At 53.2% G+C, this 16,497-nt stretch overlaps 1 protein-coding gene across 1 annotated transcript; it reads right to left on the reverse strand.

Moving 5' to 3' along the window:
- Positions 1 to 1,535: 1,535 nt before the first annotated feature.
- Positions 1,536 to 7,328, reverse strand: Lrrc75b (leucine rich repeat containing 75B). Its single transcript, XM_026412548.1, has 4 exons — positions 7,152 to 7,328; positions 4,663 to 4,791; positions 3,266 to 3,381; positions 1,536 to 2,235 (listed from the first exon to the last, which is right to left on the reverse strand). Exons 1-4 carry the CDS (start codon positions 7,326 to 7,328, stop codon positions 1,710 to 1,712), a joined length of 948 nt encoding a protein of 315 aa, XP_026268333.1. The 3' UTR covers positions 1,536 to 1,709.
- Between the last annotated feature and the right edge of the window lie 9,169 nt (positions 7,329 to 16,497).

The raw sequence follows: 16,497 nt of genomic DNA on the forward strand, positions 1-16,497 counted from the left end.
CTGGTCTACCTTCTTCTCCACTTTGCCTGGTTCTAGGAAGCCTGGACACCCTTCTCCTGAGTGGATGCACAGAGAAACACTTCCGTGGCTCTGAGCCCTGGGCAGGCCCATGTCTAAAACAAGAAGGGCATCGGGACTTTGGGATGGAGGGTTGAGAGCTGGGAAAGGCGAGGGGCAGTAAGCCCTATTTAACAGAGGGGAGAAAGTCAAAACCAGAGGCCCAGAGAGGGGAAGGGCCTGGCCAGCAGCTACAAAAAATAAACAAAATAATGAGGAATAAATTTAATTAAGCAAACGAAAGGCCTATACACTGAAAGCTATTAAAATTAGTAACAGAGTGAGGCTGGACCTTGTGCCCTTCCTTCCCACGGCCTTCCAATAAAGGAGTTACTTGAAAGTATTGAGACCAGGGGGGCTTTAGGGGAAATTTCATTCCTTGCTGCCTCTCTCCCAGCCCTGGGACCTGACATGACCCTGTCCTCCCCACCAGTATGGCCTAGAGGCAGTTATGCATCCAGATGGCTTGGGGATGTGCTGGAATCCATGTTCCACTAGGGATGGATGTGCCATTCACAGTCCCCTGGGGATGGGGGTCAGAGATGTGAGAGGAAGGTCAGAGATGGTAGACAAAAATGACAGGTCCAAAGGGTTCCCTCCCTTATCATTTTTCCTGGGGCTTCTCTTTGTCCCAGGATCTCTCCTCATCCAGCAGGATCACACTGTGCATAGACCTTATATCCTGGCTCAGGACAGGGGCCTTACACCATGGACTTCTCCACTTGGGTCCTCAGTTTCCCCTGGACATCTCACCTGACTTGCCTGTCTGCTGACTTGAATTCCCACAATGATGGTGACCATGGCATAAGGCTCCTGGTTGGGAGCCTGCCCCCATGGTTCTTGAGAAAGAAGAGAAATAGTCTCTTTATAGGGGCAGCCTTAGGATTGCTCTGTCCCCAAATCCCTTGCTACCTCCACCCAGTGTATACACTCTGTGGGATGCCCCCAAAGCCTGGAGGGAACACACAACTCTTTATCTCTGGCCAGATACGTCTCCTAATTCTGGTGAGTTGACCACTCAACAAACACAGGAGGCCTGGGGGTGGGGGAGATGAGCATGAAGCCCTCCTTTCTCAAGTCTGCTGTGGCCCCTGCCTCTGGTCAGTGCATTCTTGTCCCCAGTTCAAGAGTCCCTGATGGTAGTCTGGACTCAGGAATGAGCTTGGTGTGGGGCTCCATTCAGAACTCTGCCCCTCCTGGGTTCCAACCTGCTTCTCTGATCCCTTATTTACATAGTCTAAACCCTACCCAGATGTGAGGGTCTCCTCTAACTCCCCATCCCACACCGTTGGAATCATGACCTGCCCACACCTTGGTCTCCATGGGGCCCAGCCAGGTAGATAGGAGTTATCCCAGCAGCACAGCAGCAGGGCTGGTGCCCAGTGACCCTGAGGTCCATGATGCAGAAAAGCAGAGGCGAGGAAGAGCATCACCTTTTATTGTGGAGGTGCCAGGGCCCCTCATACTGACAGAATCTTGAGACTCCAGCCTGGGATAACCATCTGGTGTCTTATAAGAATAATCTCCATCTATCCCATTAATCCCATGTTGAGCATTTTCACTGTCTCTCTGGGAATTTATGGGACCTCCTAGGCTCCCACCACTTGCTATCCCATGTGCTTGAAAGCATCCTCAGCCTGGTGGATGGTGAATCATCTAGTACAGCAGCTCTGGAGTTCAGACCCTGGTTCAGCAGCTGCAGAGCCCCAGGTAGAGGTAGTGGCAATGGTCCCAGCCACACTGTCCCCAGGATCAAGGTCCATGCCCTCATAAATTGTGGGCAGTGAGGTGCGCTGGCTTAGCCGTCGGCGCAGGCCAACTAACAGGGGCTGGGGCATGGAGGCCACATCCACGTTGTTGCCCAGATCCACCCAGGCCAATGCAGGGAATTTGGTGGTGTCCTTGATGGCTTCAGTGAGTTCCCGGGCAGCAGCCCGTGTCAGCCGGTTGCCATTAAGCAGGAGCTGGGTGAGGCAGGGCAGTATCCACAGGCTGGGCAGCAGCAGGTGCAGAAGCTCATCACTCAGCTCCGTGAAGCTCAGGTCCAGCACTGACAACCCAGCCCCGTGGCTGCCCAGGTAGCGTGTTATGTGCTGCACATCTTGCACTGAGAGCGGGATGCCTGAGAGGTCCACCGTCTCCCCTGCCAGCAGAGTCTTCTGGAGGCCACTCTTGAGGCTATGGGAGAGTTATAGGTGAGATAGACTTAGTATGAGCCCTGGCCCAGGGCCAGGCAGAACAAAGTGTGAAAAAATTTGCTGTGAGGATTAAATACAAAAGCAATAAAGCTCCATGTGTGAACTATTATTATAAACCCTTTTCACATGCCCAGCATCACCACACCTGTTAGATCTCTTATCTCATTTATTTTTACAATCCCCGGGGGGTTAAGAATGATGACCCATTTTTTTTCAAAGGGTTAAGTAACTTTCCCATGGCCATGGGGATCAGGTCTCCAAATTAAGACACTCTGATTCCTGAGCTAAATTTTTTTTTTCTGGGCTCCCTCTGAATTGGGTCCTTTGGGATAGCAAAAACTTTCTTACAAGGCTGAAAAACAAATACTACATGTGCCAGGGTCAGCTCCTAGCTATGGTTCTGGGTCCCTAGGACTGAGTGCTTGCAGCCAGTTCCAGGCTGAGTCTGTACCACAAGGCTGTGATGGAGTGACCAAGGCGGGGACCCCACAGCAGAGTAGAGGCCTCAGCTTTGGGCACCCCAGCATTGGTAAAGAATTCCCAAGAGTTACAGGGTAATGAGAGAGGGTATAGCCTAGGACAAGCTGCTTTGCCTCTCCCAGCCCCAGTTTCCTTCCCTGTTAAATGGGAATTGTGACACAGAATCTGCCCACCTGTTGTGAAGATTTACCTAATGCCTGATGAGATCACCTTGGGTGGAGGGGAACCTAAAGAGCCCCAGGACCTGTACCAGGCCAGGGGTTAAGGGATAAGTGAATGGCAGGAGGTGGTCGTCCTGGGGGGCATGGGAGGCATATCCATGGAGAGTGAATCTTCAATTTTTTTTTTTTTTTTTTTTTTTTTTTTTTTTTGCCACGGGCCAGATTGACTTTCAGAGTTGAGGCCTTAATACAGGAACCCACAGAATGGGATTTGCAGGCACCAGGCTATCAGTGATAGAAGACTAGGTGTCAACCTGGGAAGGGACCCTGAAAGGACAAGAGGAGGGGCTGTGGCTGAGCTCCCCTTACCAGTTCTGTGTCTTCTTCCGGGGCACACTGGGCCCTCTCTGCCTCTTGGAGTGAGGGGTGAGATGGTAAATGAGCTGCCGGCATATCTTGTCCGAGGACTTCCAGAGCTCATAATCCTGTTGGGGGACAGCATCATCAGGGTGAGACTGAGCCCCTCCCACCCCCACCCTGACTTTGACCTGGCACAGAGCCAGGGGAGGCTGCCCGCTGGGAGCTGGACAGGCTGGTCCGAGGCCCGCAGTGCCCGGCGGGAGGAAGCCCAGACAATGGGCCCTTGTTCCCTGTCCTCAGGCCCAGGGCCAGCAGTTCGGGCTGTCAGCGGGCAGCCTGACTACCCTCAGCACCCCCAGGGGACTTGCCACAGGGGGAGGCCAGGCCAGGCCCCTCAAGAGAGCCCTGTTCCACTGACGCCAATCCCAGGGGATGGGAACAAGCCAGGTCAGCATGTTCTTCTTCCTCTCATTATCCAAGCTACACTGCGCCCGTGGGGCCTGGGTCTGGGCTAACAGGGCTGGGGGTTTAATGTTTTACAGCACCATGTCCTGGCTCTCTCTTAGTCCTAACTGGGCCCCCGCAAAGGCCTAGCTCAGGGCAGAATACACGGTGTGCTTTCCACAAAGCTGGTACTGAGCCTGCTCCACTACCTACCCGGAACGTTCTTTTATGCAATCCCTCTGTTAACAGCCTCAGGAGCATATGGCAGACTCAGTGACAGCAAGCCCTGGTAGTTACTGTGATGGCTATGGGCTAGCCAACTGCATTCAGATTTGGGAGTTCAGGATGGCAGAGCCTATAGTGGACACATTTGTTTCATATGGCAGATTCACTGTGACTAGGGCTCAGGGGCTGATGGCTGGCTGCAGCCATACAGTTTGGGGCTGTGTCCATAATCATGGCAGACCATCTGCAAGGTGTTGTCAGATTAGGGCCCAGAGTGTGAAGGCTGCAGGTGGTTGAATCCAAGTTAGAATGAAAAGGGACTTGCTGCTATGGGAGGGACACTGAACATTTATCCCCAAGAGTGTCCAAGTAGGATGGATACCAATGAATAGGCTCCAGCAGAGGGTGGCCTCTTCTGGCTCAGGGATTAAAGGTTGGGAATCCAGTTCTCTTAATGAGTTTGTCAGAACATTTTGTGTTCTGCAGGGTCTCCATTTAACTTCTGTTCAGCTAGGGTTCCCAGGCCTGAATCATAGGTGCTGTCACTTGGGAAAAAGGTCTACCAAAAGCATGATCTTCAGGTTGGGTAAAGCACATTTGCCCCTGGAGCTGGCATCAGTTCTGAGAGAGAGAGAGAGTGACCTACCTAAGGCCACAGAGCAAGCCACATGAGGACCCAGGCTCCTAGCCTCTGTCAGCCACACTGCCAGTCCATGGCCCATGCATGCTGACCTCACCTTCTTGGGGCACTGTAGGTCCCGGGCCAGGTTCACAAGCAGGTCATGGGAGATGGGATCCACCAGGTTGAGGAAAGCCACATTTCTATAGAGGATGTCTGTGAGAAGGGTCCCCTCAAGGCCCAGGTCCTGAGGGTGGTGAAGAGGTAGTTGAATGAGCCAGGAACCAGGGCCTCCTTGCTCCAGGTCAGACAGCCAGATGCCCCTCATGTTAATTTCCATGTCTCCCCACCTCCAGGGAGCAAAAGCCAACTGTCTGGTGACAGGTGGACCCTTTAGATGAGGAGAGGGGTGGCACATGGGGTGCCCCAGGGAGGTAATGAACAGATTACTCAGACCAGTTGCTGCAGGCAAAGTGTCTTGCTGTGACACCTTGCCTTCTCTGGGGTTAGGGCCTGTCAGGGGGATTCTATTCCTCTGATGACCTGTGAATGGAAATGTCCCCCATCATTTCCTTCTGGCCCTTTGCCTTTCCTTCTGTCTCTGAGATCTCCCAGGCTGCAGCTACCTGTTGAGGTTGGCCTTTTTCCCTTCTCAGTTGTGACAGGCGTCTCAGACTTGATGTGTACATCGGCCTCACATCCTGTGCCTTAGCTTAGTATGAAGGGAATCACTCATCACTCTTTCCTTGCCCTCTCTTCTCCAGCTCACCTAGTGGGTCTGCTTCTTCTTCCCCACTGCTCCCATCAGGTTCAGGTCTACCTCTCAGAAATCTCCTCCCAGGGTTTTCAGTCTTCCACATCCCTCCAGCTGGCAGGGCCAATCTATGAAACACACATCTGAGCTTGATCCATAAGCCCTTTGGAGATGACCAAACCTTTTAGAAGTCACATGACATCAGACTTACAGTTTGCCGAGTCCCAAAACTCCCAGTGCCTGGCCATCACACCTTCTCTGGCCTACCAGCTTCCTCTTCTATCTTTTGATCACATCCCATGGTCAGGGCCCTCGCCTGGCCTTCCTGCCTTCATTTCTTGGTCTTTTCCTGTCTATTCCCATAGACCTGATATGGGGCTGAACACCATTCCAGAGGGTCCATTTACAGGATGCTGATGGGGCAGGCACAGCTAGGAAGGACCTTCAGTCTCTGCATGGGCCCTCCCCAAGCCAGAGAGTAACATACCCTGTGCATTAAGTCCCTAGCCCAGGAAGAAAGGCTAGGCAAGAGCCCCCATGTGCTGTAGTATCATGGGGGGAACAGTTCCTGCAGATTTAGGGGCAGGATAGACCCCTTGGTTGGCCTCAAATTCCAACCTCTGGGAGACAAGGGGGTGACCTAGCTGATCTCTAAGAACCCATCCTTCCCTCCTTGATGTTTTTAAGGGAAAATGCCCAGCTGATGCCTAAAGACCATCTCCAACAGTGATTTCTGCCTCTGGCCAGTCTGGCTGACTAGGTGCTGCTCTGCTTTTTGTATTTTCAACATAGTTCAAACCACAGATGCCAGCCAGGGAGGATTTTGATGGAGGAAAGGGTGACTGTTAAGTCTGGGCAGACCCAGACAGGGCCCCAGACCGCAGTCTGCCTTCTGCTGGTCTGGACAGCTCTTCTTAAAGGGCCAGTTCCACTATTCCAGACTGCTGAGCCTGGAGAAAGGAAACTTTGGTGGGAGGAGGAACAGGCCTAATAGCCTGGGCTCTGGCTCTGGCTCCCCCTCTCCTTTGGGTCACCACTTATTTCCATGCATCCGTTTCCCCTTCTTTACTTATCTACCTTCTGTCAGCCAAACACCTTCATGACTGATTTCAGCTCATTTATTGGGCAGGTGGTGGTGGAAGCTGTTATAGGGGATGGGAACAAGGTAGACTGGGAAGTAGTAGGTAGCATGCCCAGGGCTGATGCTAGGACCAGCATCCATGTCTCCTAGGACAACAGTAGGGCTCCAAATCTTAGGCTAGAGAACCAGCGCTCCCCTCCCCCACCCCCACCTACCGGGATATGTTACTGTTGTGTACAGATGTCAGATGTGTGTACTCAGTGGGCACAAACTGCCTGTTAGATGGACGGGTGATGCATGCCTTGTGGCTTTGTCTGTCCTGCCATGGTGTCTCCTGGTGCACCCGCAGATCAGCTGGGCTATACCTCCCAGGTCCTGCCTCCCAGGTCCAGTTCTTACCCTCATCCTGCCCTCTTCCCACTGTCCTTCAATAGAAGACCCCCATCCAGCCCTTCTCCTTTCCTGCCAAGGCATGAATGTGGGCTCTTAGTTCCAGGCTGGGGGCAATCTTCAACATATACACAACAGACTTCAAAACCCAGAGCTCCAGACACACTGGCCCCCGCCTCTGCACAGCCCTCCTCCGGCCTCACCCAGCCCTCACTCTAGCCCGCGCGCTCTGGCCCAGAGAAGAACCCCAGCCTCAGCACTCCATCATACTCTCATCCAACCATCCCACAGCCCACAGCCCACAGCCCGCAGCCCCGGCCCCTCCCCGGACCCCAGACCCGCCCTTGCCACCAGCCCCGGGTTGGCCGGCTCCTTCTCTCGCCTGGCGCAGGAGGCGCAGCAGCTGCCGGGCGCGCTCCGGGCGCCGCTCGCGGAGTGTGGACTGGATCTCGCGGAGCCAGCGCACCCTGCGCTCGTAGGGCGCGGGCCCGCTGCCCGCCGCTGCCTCGGCCTCGGAGCCCGCCTCGGGCCCTGCCCGCCGGCCTAGCCGCGCCCCCATGGCCGCCGCGCGGCTGGCGCCTGGCTAGCCAGAGGCCGGGCTATCTGCGTACCGCCCTCGCCCCGCCCTCGTCCCGCCCTGGCCGGGCTGGGATGCGCTGGGTGGGGAGCTCCGATCCAAGGCTGCGTGCCCGGGCCCTGGCCTCCCGGCCTGGGGACGAGGGGTGGGACTCCTGCATTTGGCAGAGATCTAGCAGGAGGGCTCCGCCGGCGTCGGACCTGGCGCTTGGAGCTCTTCCCAAGGGCCGCCAGGGAAGACGCTGAGCCTAGCCAGGACGAGGTGGCGTTTGGCATCTCTCAACCCCCTGGCCTGAGTACTGACTAGGGGAATAAAAGCGTTGACCGCGCAAAGAACGCGCCAAGCGGGGTGGGGGTGCCTTTGGCCGGCATTAGACAATGTCAGCACCTGCTTTCAGGAATCTCTTCTGCAGCATGGCAGTTGTATCTGATCTTCCACTCTGCATCCATACAAAATTTAATGCCAGTCCCTGCATGCTGGCGGTGGTGGGCACGCCTGGGCATACTGGGAGGAGCCCTCCCCTGCCTGGGAGATGAATGGGCTGAGGTGTGCTGGTTAACTGGTAAGCTCAATTATGGGCAGGTTGGCAGCAGGCCGGCTGCATCTGCCCCTGGCTTCAGCATTCCTATTAGACAAGGGGGAGGGGGCAGGACTCAAGTGTGAGGAGGGGGCACTGGCTCCTCCTAGGATCAGGCTTGAGCTACAGGGGGATTCCCACCTCCAAGGTCTCCCTCAGTAGTCCCTATTGGAGGCCTAGTGCCCACCACCACCACCACCACCACCAGGCATCCTCCTCGGCTCTCCCACGCTCCCCACCACCAGCTCTGGGATCCTCACATTACCTGAGGGGGAGGCATTTGTGGCCCTGGGCTCCAGCCTCCATTCTCACAGGCAAGGGATATGTGTCCAGCTTGTAAGGCTGGGGTGCCTAGCTGGGCTAGTGAGTAGGAGGCATTTGAGGACATATAGTGAGGGCCCACCATCAGGATTCTTCCTTTAGGTCAAACATTGCCTGCCTAGAGATTGGGGTGGGGGGTAGGGTACCAGGCTTTGTGGACACACCCCCAGGGGTGTGTCCCTTAGACAAGGCAGAGGACAGCAGAATGTGGTAGTCTCTTGACCACTCTCTGATTCCTCCAACCCCTGTTGGGTCAATTCTTGGGCCCCCTTCTCCCTGGGCATCTGTCAGCTGGACCCAGAGGCCTCCCTTCCCCCCTCCTCTGCAGCCAGTATTGTCCTAGGGCTACCTTGGCACAGCAGGTTTCCTCCTTGGCAAACCTGCATGACTGCCCAGTCTGCCCTCCCTCAGGGCCAAGACACTTTGCTGAATTGACACTGTGACGGGGCCAGAGCTTTAAGCAGCAGCCCCAGTGCCCCAGCGACTTCTCAGACCCCCTGCCAGAAGCTGGCAGCCAGGTAAGCCCTCCTTCTCCTCCCTGTCACCCTCAGGGCTGGAGCCAGAACTGGATGGCTCCCAGATCTTGATCATATCGTTCCAGAGACTGAGCCAGGCCTGGACATTGTCCCTTTGAGTGTGAGAAGACTGAGGTGGGGGTGAGGGGTGAGGAGAGGGAGGGCTGAGTATGGGTGTCAGGATGGGGGCAACATAGGCAGGGGCATAGTGAGGATGCCCAGAGCTGAGAGTCTTGGGAAAAGCACAGAACCACCCCTAGCCCCACATCTATGTTCCTGGCTGAGAGATTCCTGGAGGACATTTTTTCCAAGAAAGGAGGGAGCTGGTGTCTGGGCCCAGATCCCTGGATGGGCCTCTCTTACCCTGCTGTGGGGGATACCTTGGGTAAGTTGTCTCTGGCTTAGCCTGACTTGTACAAGAGCCCCCAGAGACAGGGCTGTCCCCACAGTAATGGGGACATCATTCTACCTCGCCAGCCTCCATGTGTACTTAACTGAAGGATACTGGCCCTTCTCCCTGGAGTTTTCCTGTTAAGCAGGATTTGTGGAGACCCTGTGAGATGGAGGGGGGACTTCAATGTTGGCCTCTCAGCCCCTAGGGCTAATGTAGAGGTGAGGGGATTAACCTGGGCCCTTTGGAGCAACCCTACCACCCCTAGGAAGCCAGTGAGATGGAAGTTGGGGGCCCAGAGTCAGATAGGAAGGACATAGCCAGATCCTAGTCCCTGATGGAGCCTATGAAGCACCATGTGGGACCTACCAGGAGACAGGTATTGGTGATAGTCACAGCCCTTGACTACCCTTATGGTGACTCAGTTGAAGTGGTGGGGGACCAAGATCTGGGTGACCCAGCAGGTGGAGTGGAGGGCTGCGGCTGGGTCTGGAACTCAATGTGCCCCACCTTTTGACCCCTTCTCTACCCACCTGATGGGATAGTCCAAACCAAGAAGGAGGAAGGCCAACTGAGGCCTGATGTTACCTCAGCAAGTAGCCAGATGACATAGAACTTCCTGGAAGCTGTGACAAGGAAGATGCAAGAGTGGTTTTGGAACCTTCACTTGGAATAAGGAGGCATCTAGATACTCTATGGAGACAAAGTGAGCTTGCCCTGCAGGGGTGGGTTCTCAGTCTTCTGCAGGGCAAGGAATTGCCATGGGGCTGGGGGACACAGCAGAACATGGGCGGGGGATGTTCAAGGTATAGGTTTAAGACCTGAATTCAAATCCCTTGAGCCATTGCCCTTTGTTTAGTGTGTCACCACAGACATGGTAGGGAGTTGTGTTAATTTTCTGTGTCTGCCATAACAAATTACCACAAACTTGGTTGCTTAAAACAACAAAAATGTATCCTTTCACTGTTGTGGAGTGTAGAAGCCCAAAGTCAGGCAGAACCAAGTTTCCACTAAAGGCCCTGGTGGAAAATCTTTCCTTACCTCTCCCAGCTTCTGATGGTCTCTGCCAAGTTTTGTTATTCCTTGTGTAATGCATCATCCCAATTCACTCCAATCCCAGCCTCTATCATCACATGGCTGTCTTCCCTGACTTCACATGACCTTCTTCTAAGGACACTTGTTGCTGAATTTAGTAATACTACCCTAATCCAGTATTACCTCATTTTAGGTAATGACATCTGCAAAGACTGTTTTTTTTTTTTGGTACCAGGGATTGAACCCAGGGGAGCTTAACTAGCTTAACTACTGAGCCACATCCCCCAGGCCTTTTTATGTTTTATTTTGAGAGAGAATCTTGCTAACTTGTCCATGCTGGCCTTCTTACCTCAGCCTCCCAAGTCTTTGGGGTAATAGTCGTGCACCACTGCGCCCGGCTGCAAAGATTATTCTTATTTATATATTTATTTTTAAAATTTGTTGGTTGTAGATGAACACAATACCTTTGTTTTATTTCTTTCTTTTTATGTGGTTCTGAGGATTGAACCCAAAGATTCACACATGCTAGGCAAGCACTCTACCACTGAGCCACAACCACAGCCCCAAAGATTATTTTTAAATAAGGTCATATTTTGGGGGCTGGGGATGTGGCTCAAGTGGTAGCACGCTCGTCTGGCATGCGTGTGGCCCGGGTTCGATCCTCAGCACCACATACCAACAAAGATGTTGTGTCCGCCGACAACTAAAAAATAAATATTAAAAAATTCTCTCTTTAAAAAAAAAAAAGATCATATTTTTGGGCCTGGGATTGTGGCTCAGTGGTAGAGTGCTTGCCTAGCACAGGCAGGACCTGGGTTCAATCCTTAGCACCACATTAAAAAAAAAATAATAATAAAGGCATTGTGTTGTATCCATCTACACCTAAAAAATAAATTTTTCTAAAAAAAAATAAGGTCATATTTTGAGCTTCTAAGTAGACATGAACTTGGTTTGAGGGTGGTTGGAGCCACTATTCAATTCACTTACAGTAGTCCTTGCAGCCTTCAATTTCCCCATCTGTAAAATGGAAAAAAATGAAATGTTCATTTGGCAGAGGTGTCATAGGATTAGAGAAGCAATGAAGAAAGAGCTGGCACACAGCAGAGCTGCATGTGTGAGCTTTTTTACTAATAAATCTTCTATGGTGTGTGTATGTGTGTGTGGGTGCATAGGGTTTGAATACAGGACTTTTGTACACGTTAGGCAAGCTACACCTATAGTCCCTCTTCTTCAACTTTATATGGAATCCACCCAGCTTCTCCCCAGCCCAAATCCATCCATTCAGTGTGTACTTCAGATACTCTAGAGACTAAAGGCAGACAAAGTAGGTGGCAGTAACAACTAATTTAAAGAGTGGTGGAGCTGGGATGGGGCAAAGGAGGGCTTCCAGAGGGCTAAGGTCAGAGTCTAAAGGAAGAGTGCCATTTCAGTAGCCTGCAAAAAGTCCTGGCGGGAGCACTGAGTGCAGAGGAATGGGCAGGCACCAGCAAGGCAAGAATTTATCTGCAGGGCAAAGGGGGCCTTTGAAGGGTTCTCCAGTGCGGGAGGGACATGCTCAGATTTGCATGCTGAGCACTGGTGCTACCTTAGGGAAACAGCACCAGGGTTGCGACCTATGAATGAGAGTCACCAGGTGATTGCGGGGAGCCTGGGGGGGTGGTCTAGGGGGTCAGGAGTGACTGAGAGGGGATGTATAGAGAGGAGCAACTGAAAGAGACCAGTGAGGATGAAGGAGCAGCTGCAAGGCTAGACTCTGGCTCATGTGGCCAGTAGAGGTCTGGGGAAGGCAATTGTTTAGCTCAGGTTGGGGCATGTTGACTTGGGGCATCTGAAACATCAGCCAGAGGGGCTCAGTCTTGGATCAGCATCCAAGAGGTGAGGGAGGCAGAGGAAGCTCCGTGGAAAAGGTGGGGAGCTCTGGAAGTCCTGGTGAGCCAAACAGGGTGTTTGTGGAAAGTGTTGGGCAGTTTGGGCATCAGTGAGGTCATGGGGAGTGGTTGGTGGACAGGCAGGCTTGGCCTGTGACCCTGAAGGCCATGAGACAGGAGTAGGTTGGCTTTCCTGGAGACTGGGCCATGTGATGGGGTGGGGGTTGGGTCATGGACAAGACTCAGCCTTTCCTCCTCAGCCTTCTGGAGCTCTCAGACACCACAGATAATTACCAGGTGATGTGATAAATGCCACCTGGAGAGAGTTCAATGTCCCTGGATGGCCAGGAAGGAGGCACTTTAGGTTTCTGTTCTGAGCCGCTCATCAGCCAGGGACAGACCTGGTGTTGGAGCTGGGCCAGCCTCTGTGAGGCTTTGGAGGTAGCACATACCTCTTACAGTCTGAGCCCAGCCTTCTCAGCCAATCTGTCCAGTGCTCTTCTACTTACTCCTTTCCTGAGGCCAGAAAGGGGAAGGGAGCCCAGATCATGTGCCATAGGTATCTGGGGTCGGGTTTGAACCTGGGAACTCTGGAGCCCACTCCCCTGTCGTCTTGCCTCTGCGTTTTGGAAGTTGGATTTGGTCTACCAGGCGCCAGGCCGGCACTGCTGCTGGATGCTTGCAGGCATTAACTAGCTGACAATTCTGGAGGCCCATGCACTTGGCTGAGCTCATCTCTGTCCTCACATCAAAGGTGGGTACTATAATAGGGAATGCTGCAAATGGTGCCTGGAGGTTTGGCTAAGTTCTCGGGGCACAAGAGTTCTACCATGCTACAGTTAGTGAGTGCTTACCTTCTCCCTGCCCCACTGAGTATTGCCCTTTATTGAGCTAGAACCTTCCTTCCATCTCTTCAATGTTATCTGTCTGGCTCTGAGATGCTATGGTCAGGTAGCCATAGAGTTCATTGGCCTCTGCTTCTCTGCTTTGTGGCTTCAGATGGTAGATAGGATCTGAGGCCAGGCCCATCAGAAGCAGGCTGACTCTTGCAGTCTACAGAAGGCATTACAAAGAGACAGGCCACCGTGCCCGCCTGTAATCCCAGCGGCTTGGGGGCTGAGGCAGGAGGATCGTGAGTTCAAAGCCAGCCTCAGCAAAAGTGAGGCACTAAGCAACTCAGTCAGAACCTGTCTCTAAATAAAATACAAAATAGAGCTGGGGATATGTTTTAGTGGTTGAATGCCCGAGTTCAATCCCTGGTACCTTAAAAGAGAGAGAGAGAGAGAGAGAGAGAGAGAGAGAGAGAGAGAGAGAGACAGACAGACAAATTGGGGCTTGATGGTAGGAAGAATTGCTGTCTTTAGAGGTGGTGAGCTCCCCATTAGAACAGGTATAAGATTCTGTGATTCTTAAGCTATTAGGATATGTGAATTTAGAATCAGTTTTATTCCACCAGTTTACTAAGTGTAAATATAAAATATTCATGAGATCGTGTCCCAGCAGTTGTGGAGCATGGGCAGGGGCAGCTTGCATTTTGACCCACCTGCTTTGCTCACTTACAGTGAGGCTGTAGTTCAGTTATCATGGCCCTATCAGTTCTACCAGCCTTGGCCCCTGTGGTGGCCCACCTGGGGCTCAAGCCTTGGCCTTGCCCTGCACTTCCTGGCACTCAGGTGCAGTCAGCTTCCTGGACCTGACAGTGAGGTGGGGCATGGTGGAGGCTTCAATGAGATACCAGTTTCAGGAAGTGGTTTGCATAACCCTCCCATGTCGTGGGTCACCGTGTCCTGCTGTGGCTTTGGGCAGGTCTCTCCCCCTCTTAGTCTTTGGTTTCCTGTGCTCACAGCATACTCCTTACCCTTCCTAAGTACCTTAGTTTTCTAGATCCAAAGGTGGGACAACCCCAAAGTTGTTGGGACAGAAAGGTCCTTGGAAGCGACCGGGAGCCCATTTCTCTGCAGGGGAACTGAGTTGGCTACTGAGCCTCCCCCTGGACTGACTCTTTGGGCCTCTGTCTAGCCAAAGCCCTGGAAGTACTATGGGCTGCCGGTGCCAGTACAGAAGGAATGATTGGGAGATGAAAGGCATTGGGACAGTGGTTGAACTCTTCCCCCTCCCTGCCCCCAGGCCAGATGGGCACAGAGAGACTCCTCCAGGAACAAGGACACAGAGAGCCTAGCTCCACCAGACCCCGCTCAGTGTCCTATCAACACTCCCTTCTTCCCAAGGCCTCTGTCTTCTGCCTGACCTCCAGAGCTGGCTGAGGAGCTAATGGGAACCTACCAGAGTCTTAATGAGTGAACCAGGGTTAATGGGTTATCCAGCATGGTGACATATTCACCAGCCTCCCAGGGCTCTCAAAGTCCAGACTGGTCTGGCCTTCAAGGTCTAAGGCTCCACCACCTCTTTTTCCAGCCTTGACGCCTCAGGCCTTAGGAAAGGACCAAAGAGGTCAAGAGGGCCTCCTGAGCACTCCCTGCTTCTCTAGAAATCTCTAGATTTTGGCCTGCAGGTTCAGTGGGTCCTTTTGGTTCTTATTTTCTCCCTTACCCACCCTCTGCTCTGAATGGGTTCTCAAGGACCCTGTTCTAGTGTCTGCCCCTCTCCCAGTGCCCTCGGCTCCTCCTCCTTGTCTGATAACACTATCTTATTTCCAGTAGGGATAGGGGTCCTTAGGAGAAGAGTCTGGATGGGCCAGGATGAGATGGGGGAATGAATGAGTGAATGAATGAATGAATGAATGGGTTTAAGCCAGAGCTGTGCTCATAGTGGCAGTTCTGGCAGGCAACAGACCCTACGTGTGGACTTTTATCTGAGGGCCTAGAGGCTTGAGTTTGCCAGCTGTGGGGACACTCACCGCATCTCACTCCATGGGCCAGAGCAGGTAAGGGCATGAGTGGAGGATCCCATCCTGTCCCTAGCCTCCTCCTTACTACTTTACTGCCCGGCACTATCCATCAGTATGCCTGCCCATACCTCAGGAGGTTAGGGGATTAGGAGCCAGGTGATCATCCCAGGCTTTAAGGAGGCCCAGGCAGGAGGATCCCAAGTTCAAGGACAACCTCAGCAACTTAGTGAGACTCCCATTCAAAATAAAAAATCAAAAGGACAGGAGATGTAGCTCAGTGGTAAAGCATCCCTGGGTTCAATCCCCAGTACCCCTCTACCCATACACAATAAACACATACAAAAAAAGGGGGGCAATTTAAGGGATTAGGAAAGACTCCCCTGGGTCATGTGACTACCTTTAGTCCAGGTGATCAGGATCCTTGAAGTGACAGCCCCTGTACTCTTCATCTGTCACCCAGAGAGTCAAGGAGAGGGCATGGCGTTTGGTGGGTCATCCTCTCCCCATGAGCTGTGGAGGGCAATTTAGTCTCCTTAGATCTTGTGGGGTCTTGGATGCATATATCCCAACCACACCACCCCTGGCTGCATTCTAGCTCTATGTGTCCCCATTTTGATTGGGGGAAGCTCACCTCCTTCCAGGGACCCACTGGCCTGAGCTTCCTCTTACTGAAACCTAGCTTCATTCAGCCTCACTGAGGCCCTCTGGGCTCTGGGCTCTTATTGAGAGTCTGGGACTCCACCAGGCTCTGAGAGATCTGCAGCTGTCCCAGGTTACAAGGCCCCAACTATAAGATCAGGTACCAGCCCTCTTCCCACCTGGAATAGTTTCTGTACCTTTAAAGCCTCCTCCTACCCTAGATTGACAGGGGGAGGGAGGGGAGGAGCTGGGCCACAGCTGGGACTGGGGATGTAGCTTAGTGCTAGTGTGGGACTGAGAGTCAGGTGAGCTGGGCATGTGTCTAGCTATGTCCCAGTGCTGTGTGACCCCAAAGCACCGCTCACCCTCTCTGAGCTGCTGGACATTGTAGGTGGGGGAGTTCAGGGAATGTGTGGAGGCTTGGGTTCTATCCCTCAGCTCTGCTGTATGCTGGTCATGCTCTAGAGGAGATTTCATGGGAGACTCGGTTTACACACCTGGTCAACAGGAGTGAACTGCGCTTCTGGGTGAAGGTGGCCAGGCTGCTGTGGACGGTCCCTCTGGGAAATGTACAGGTAGGCAGAGCCCTGGGTTCTTTGTTTCGCTTGGTCTGGGCTGGGGGCTTCTGTTTCTTGTCTGATAAGTATGTTCCAGACAGCCTGCTCAGGCTTTCTGGCTTGCTTTTCTGCAAATGTCTGGTAGATGTCACCTGATTCCTTGGAAGATGGCCTTAAGGAATCTGGCTCCCAGAAGGTGGACCTGGAATTTAAGAGGGAGGGCTGCAGCGAGGAGAAACAATCCCTAAGAGTTCTGACAGCTCCTGTGAGGGTGGTGAGCAGCTCTTGAGTGCAGCTGGAGCCCTGATGGAGGCTGGGAGGTGCTGTGTGCCGGGGCCATGCTTGCCCCACTCTGGGTTTTGGTTGTGGCTGAGAGTGGGGGTTGGGCAAGGCTCATTGT

Source organism: Urocitellus parryii, chromosome 3 (assembly GCF_045843805.1).
Source record: "Urocitellus parryii isolate mUroPar1 chromosome 3, mUroPar1.hap1, whole genome shotgun sequence".
Classification (NCBI taxonomy): domain Eukaryota; kingdom Metazoa; phylum Chordata; class Mammalia; order Rodentia; family Sciuridae; genus Urocitellus; species Urocitellus parryii.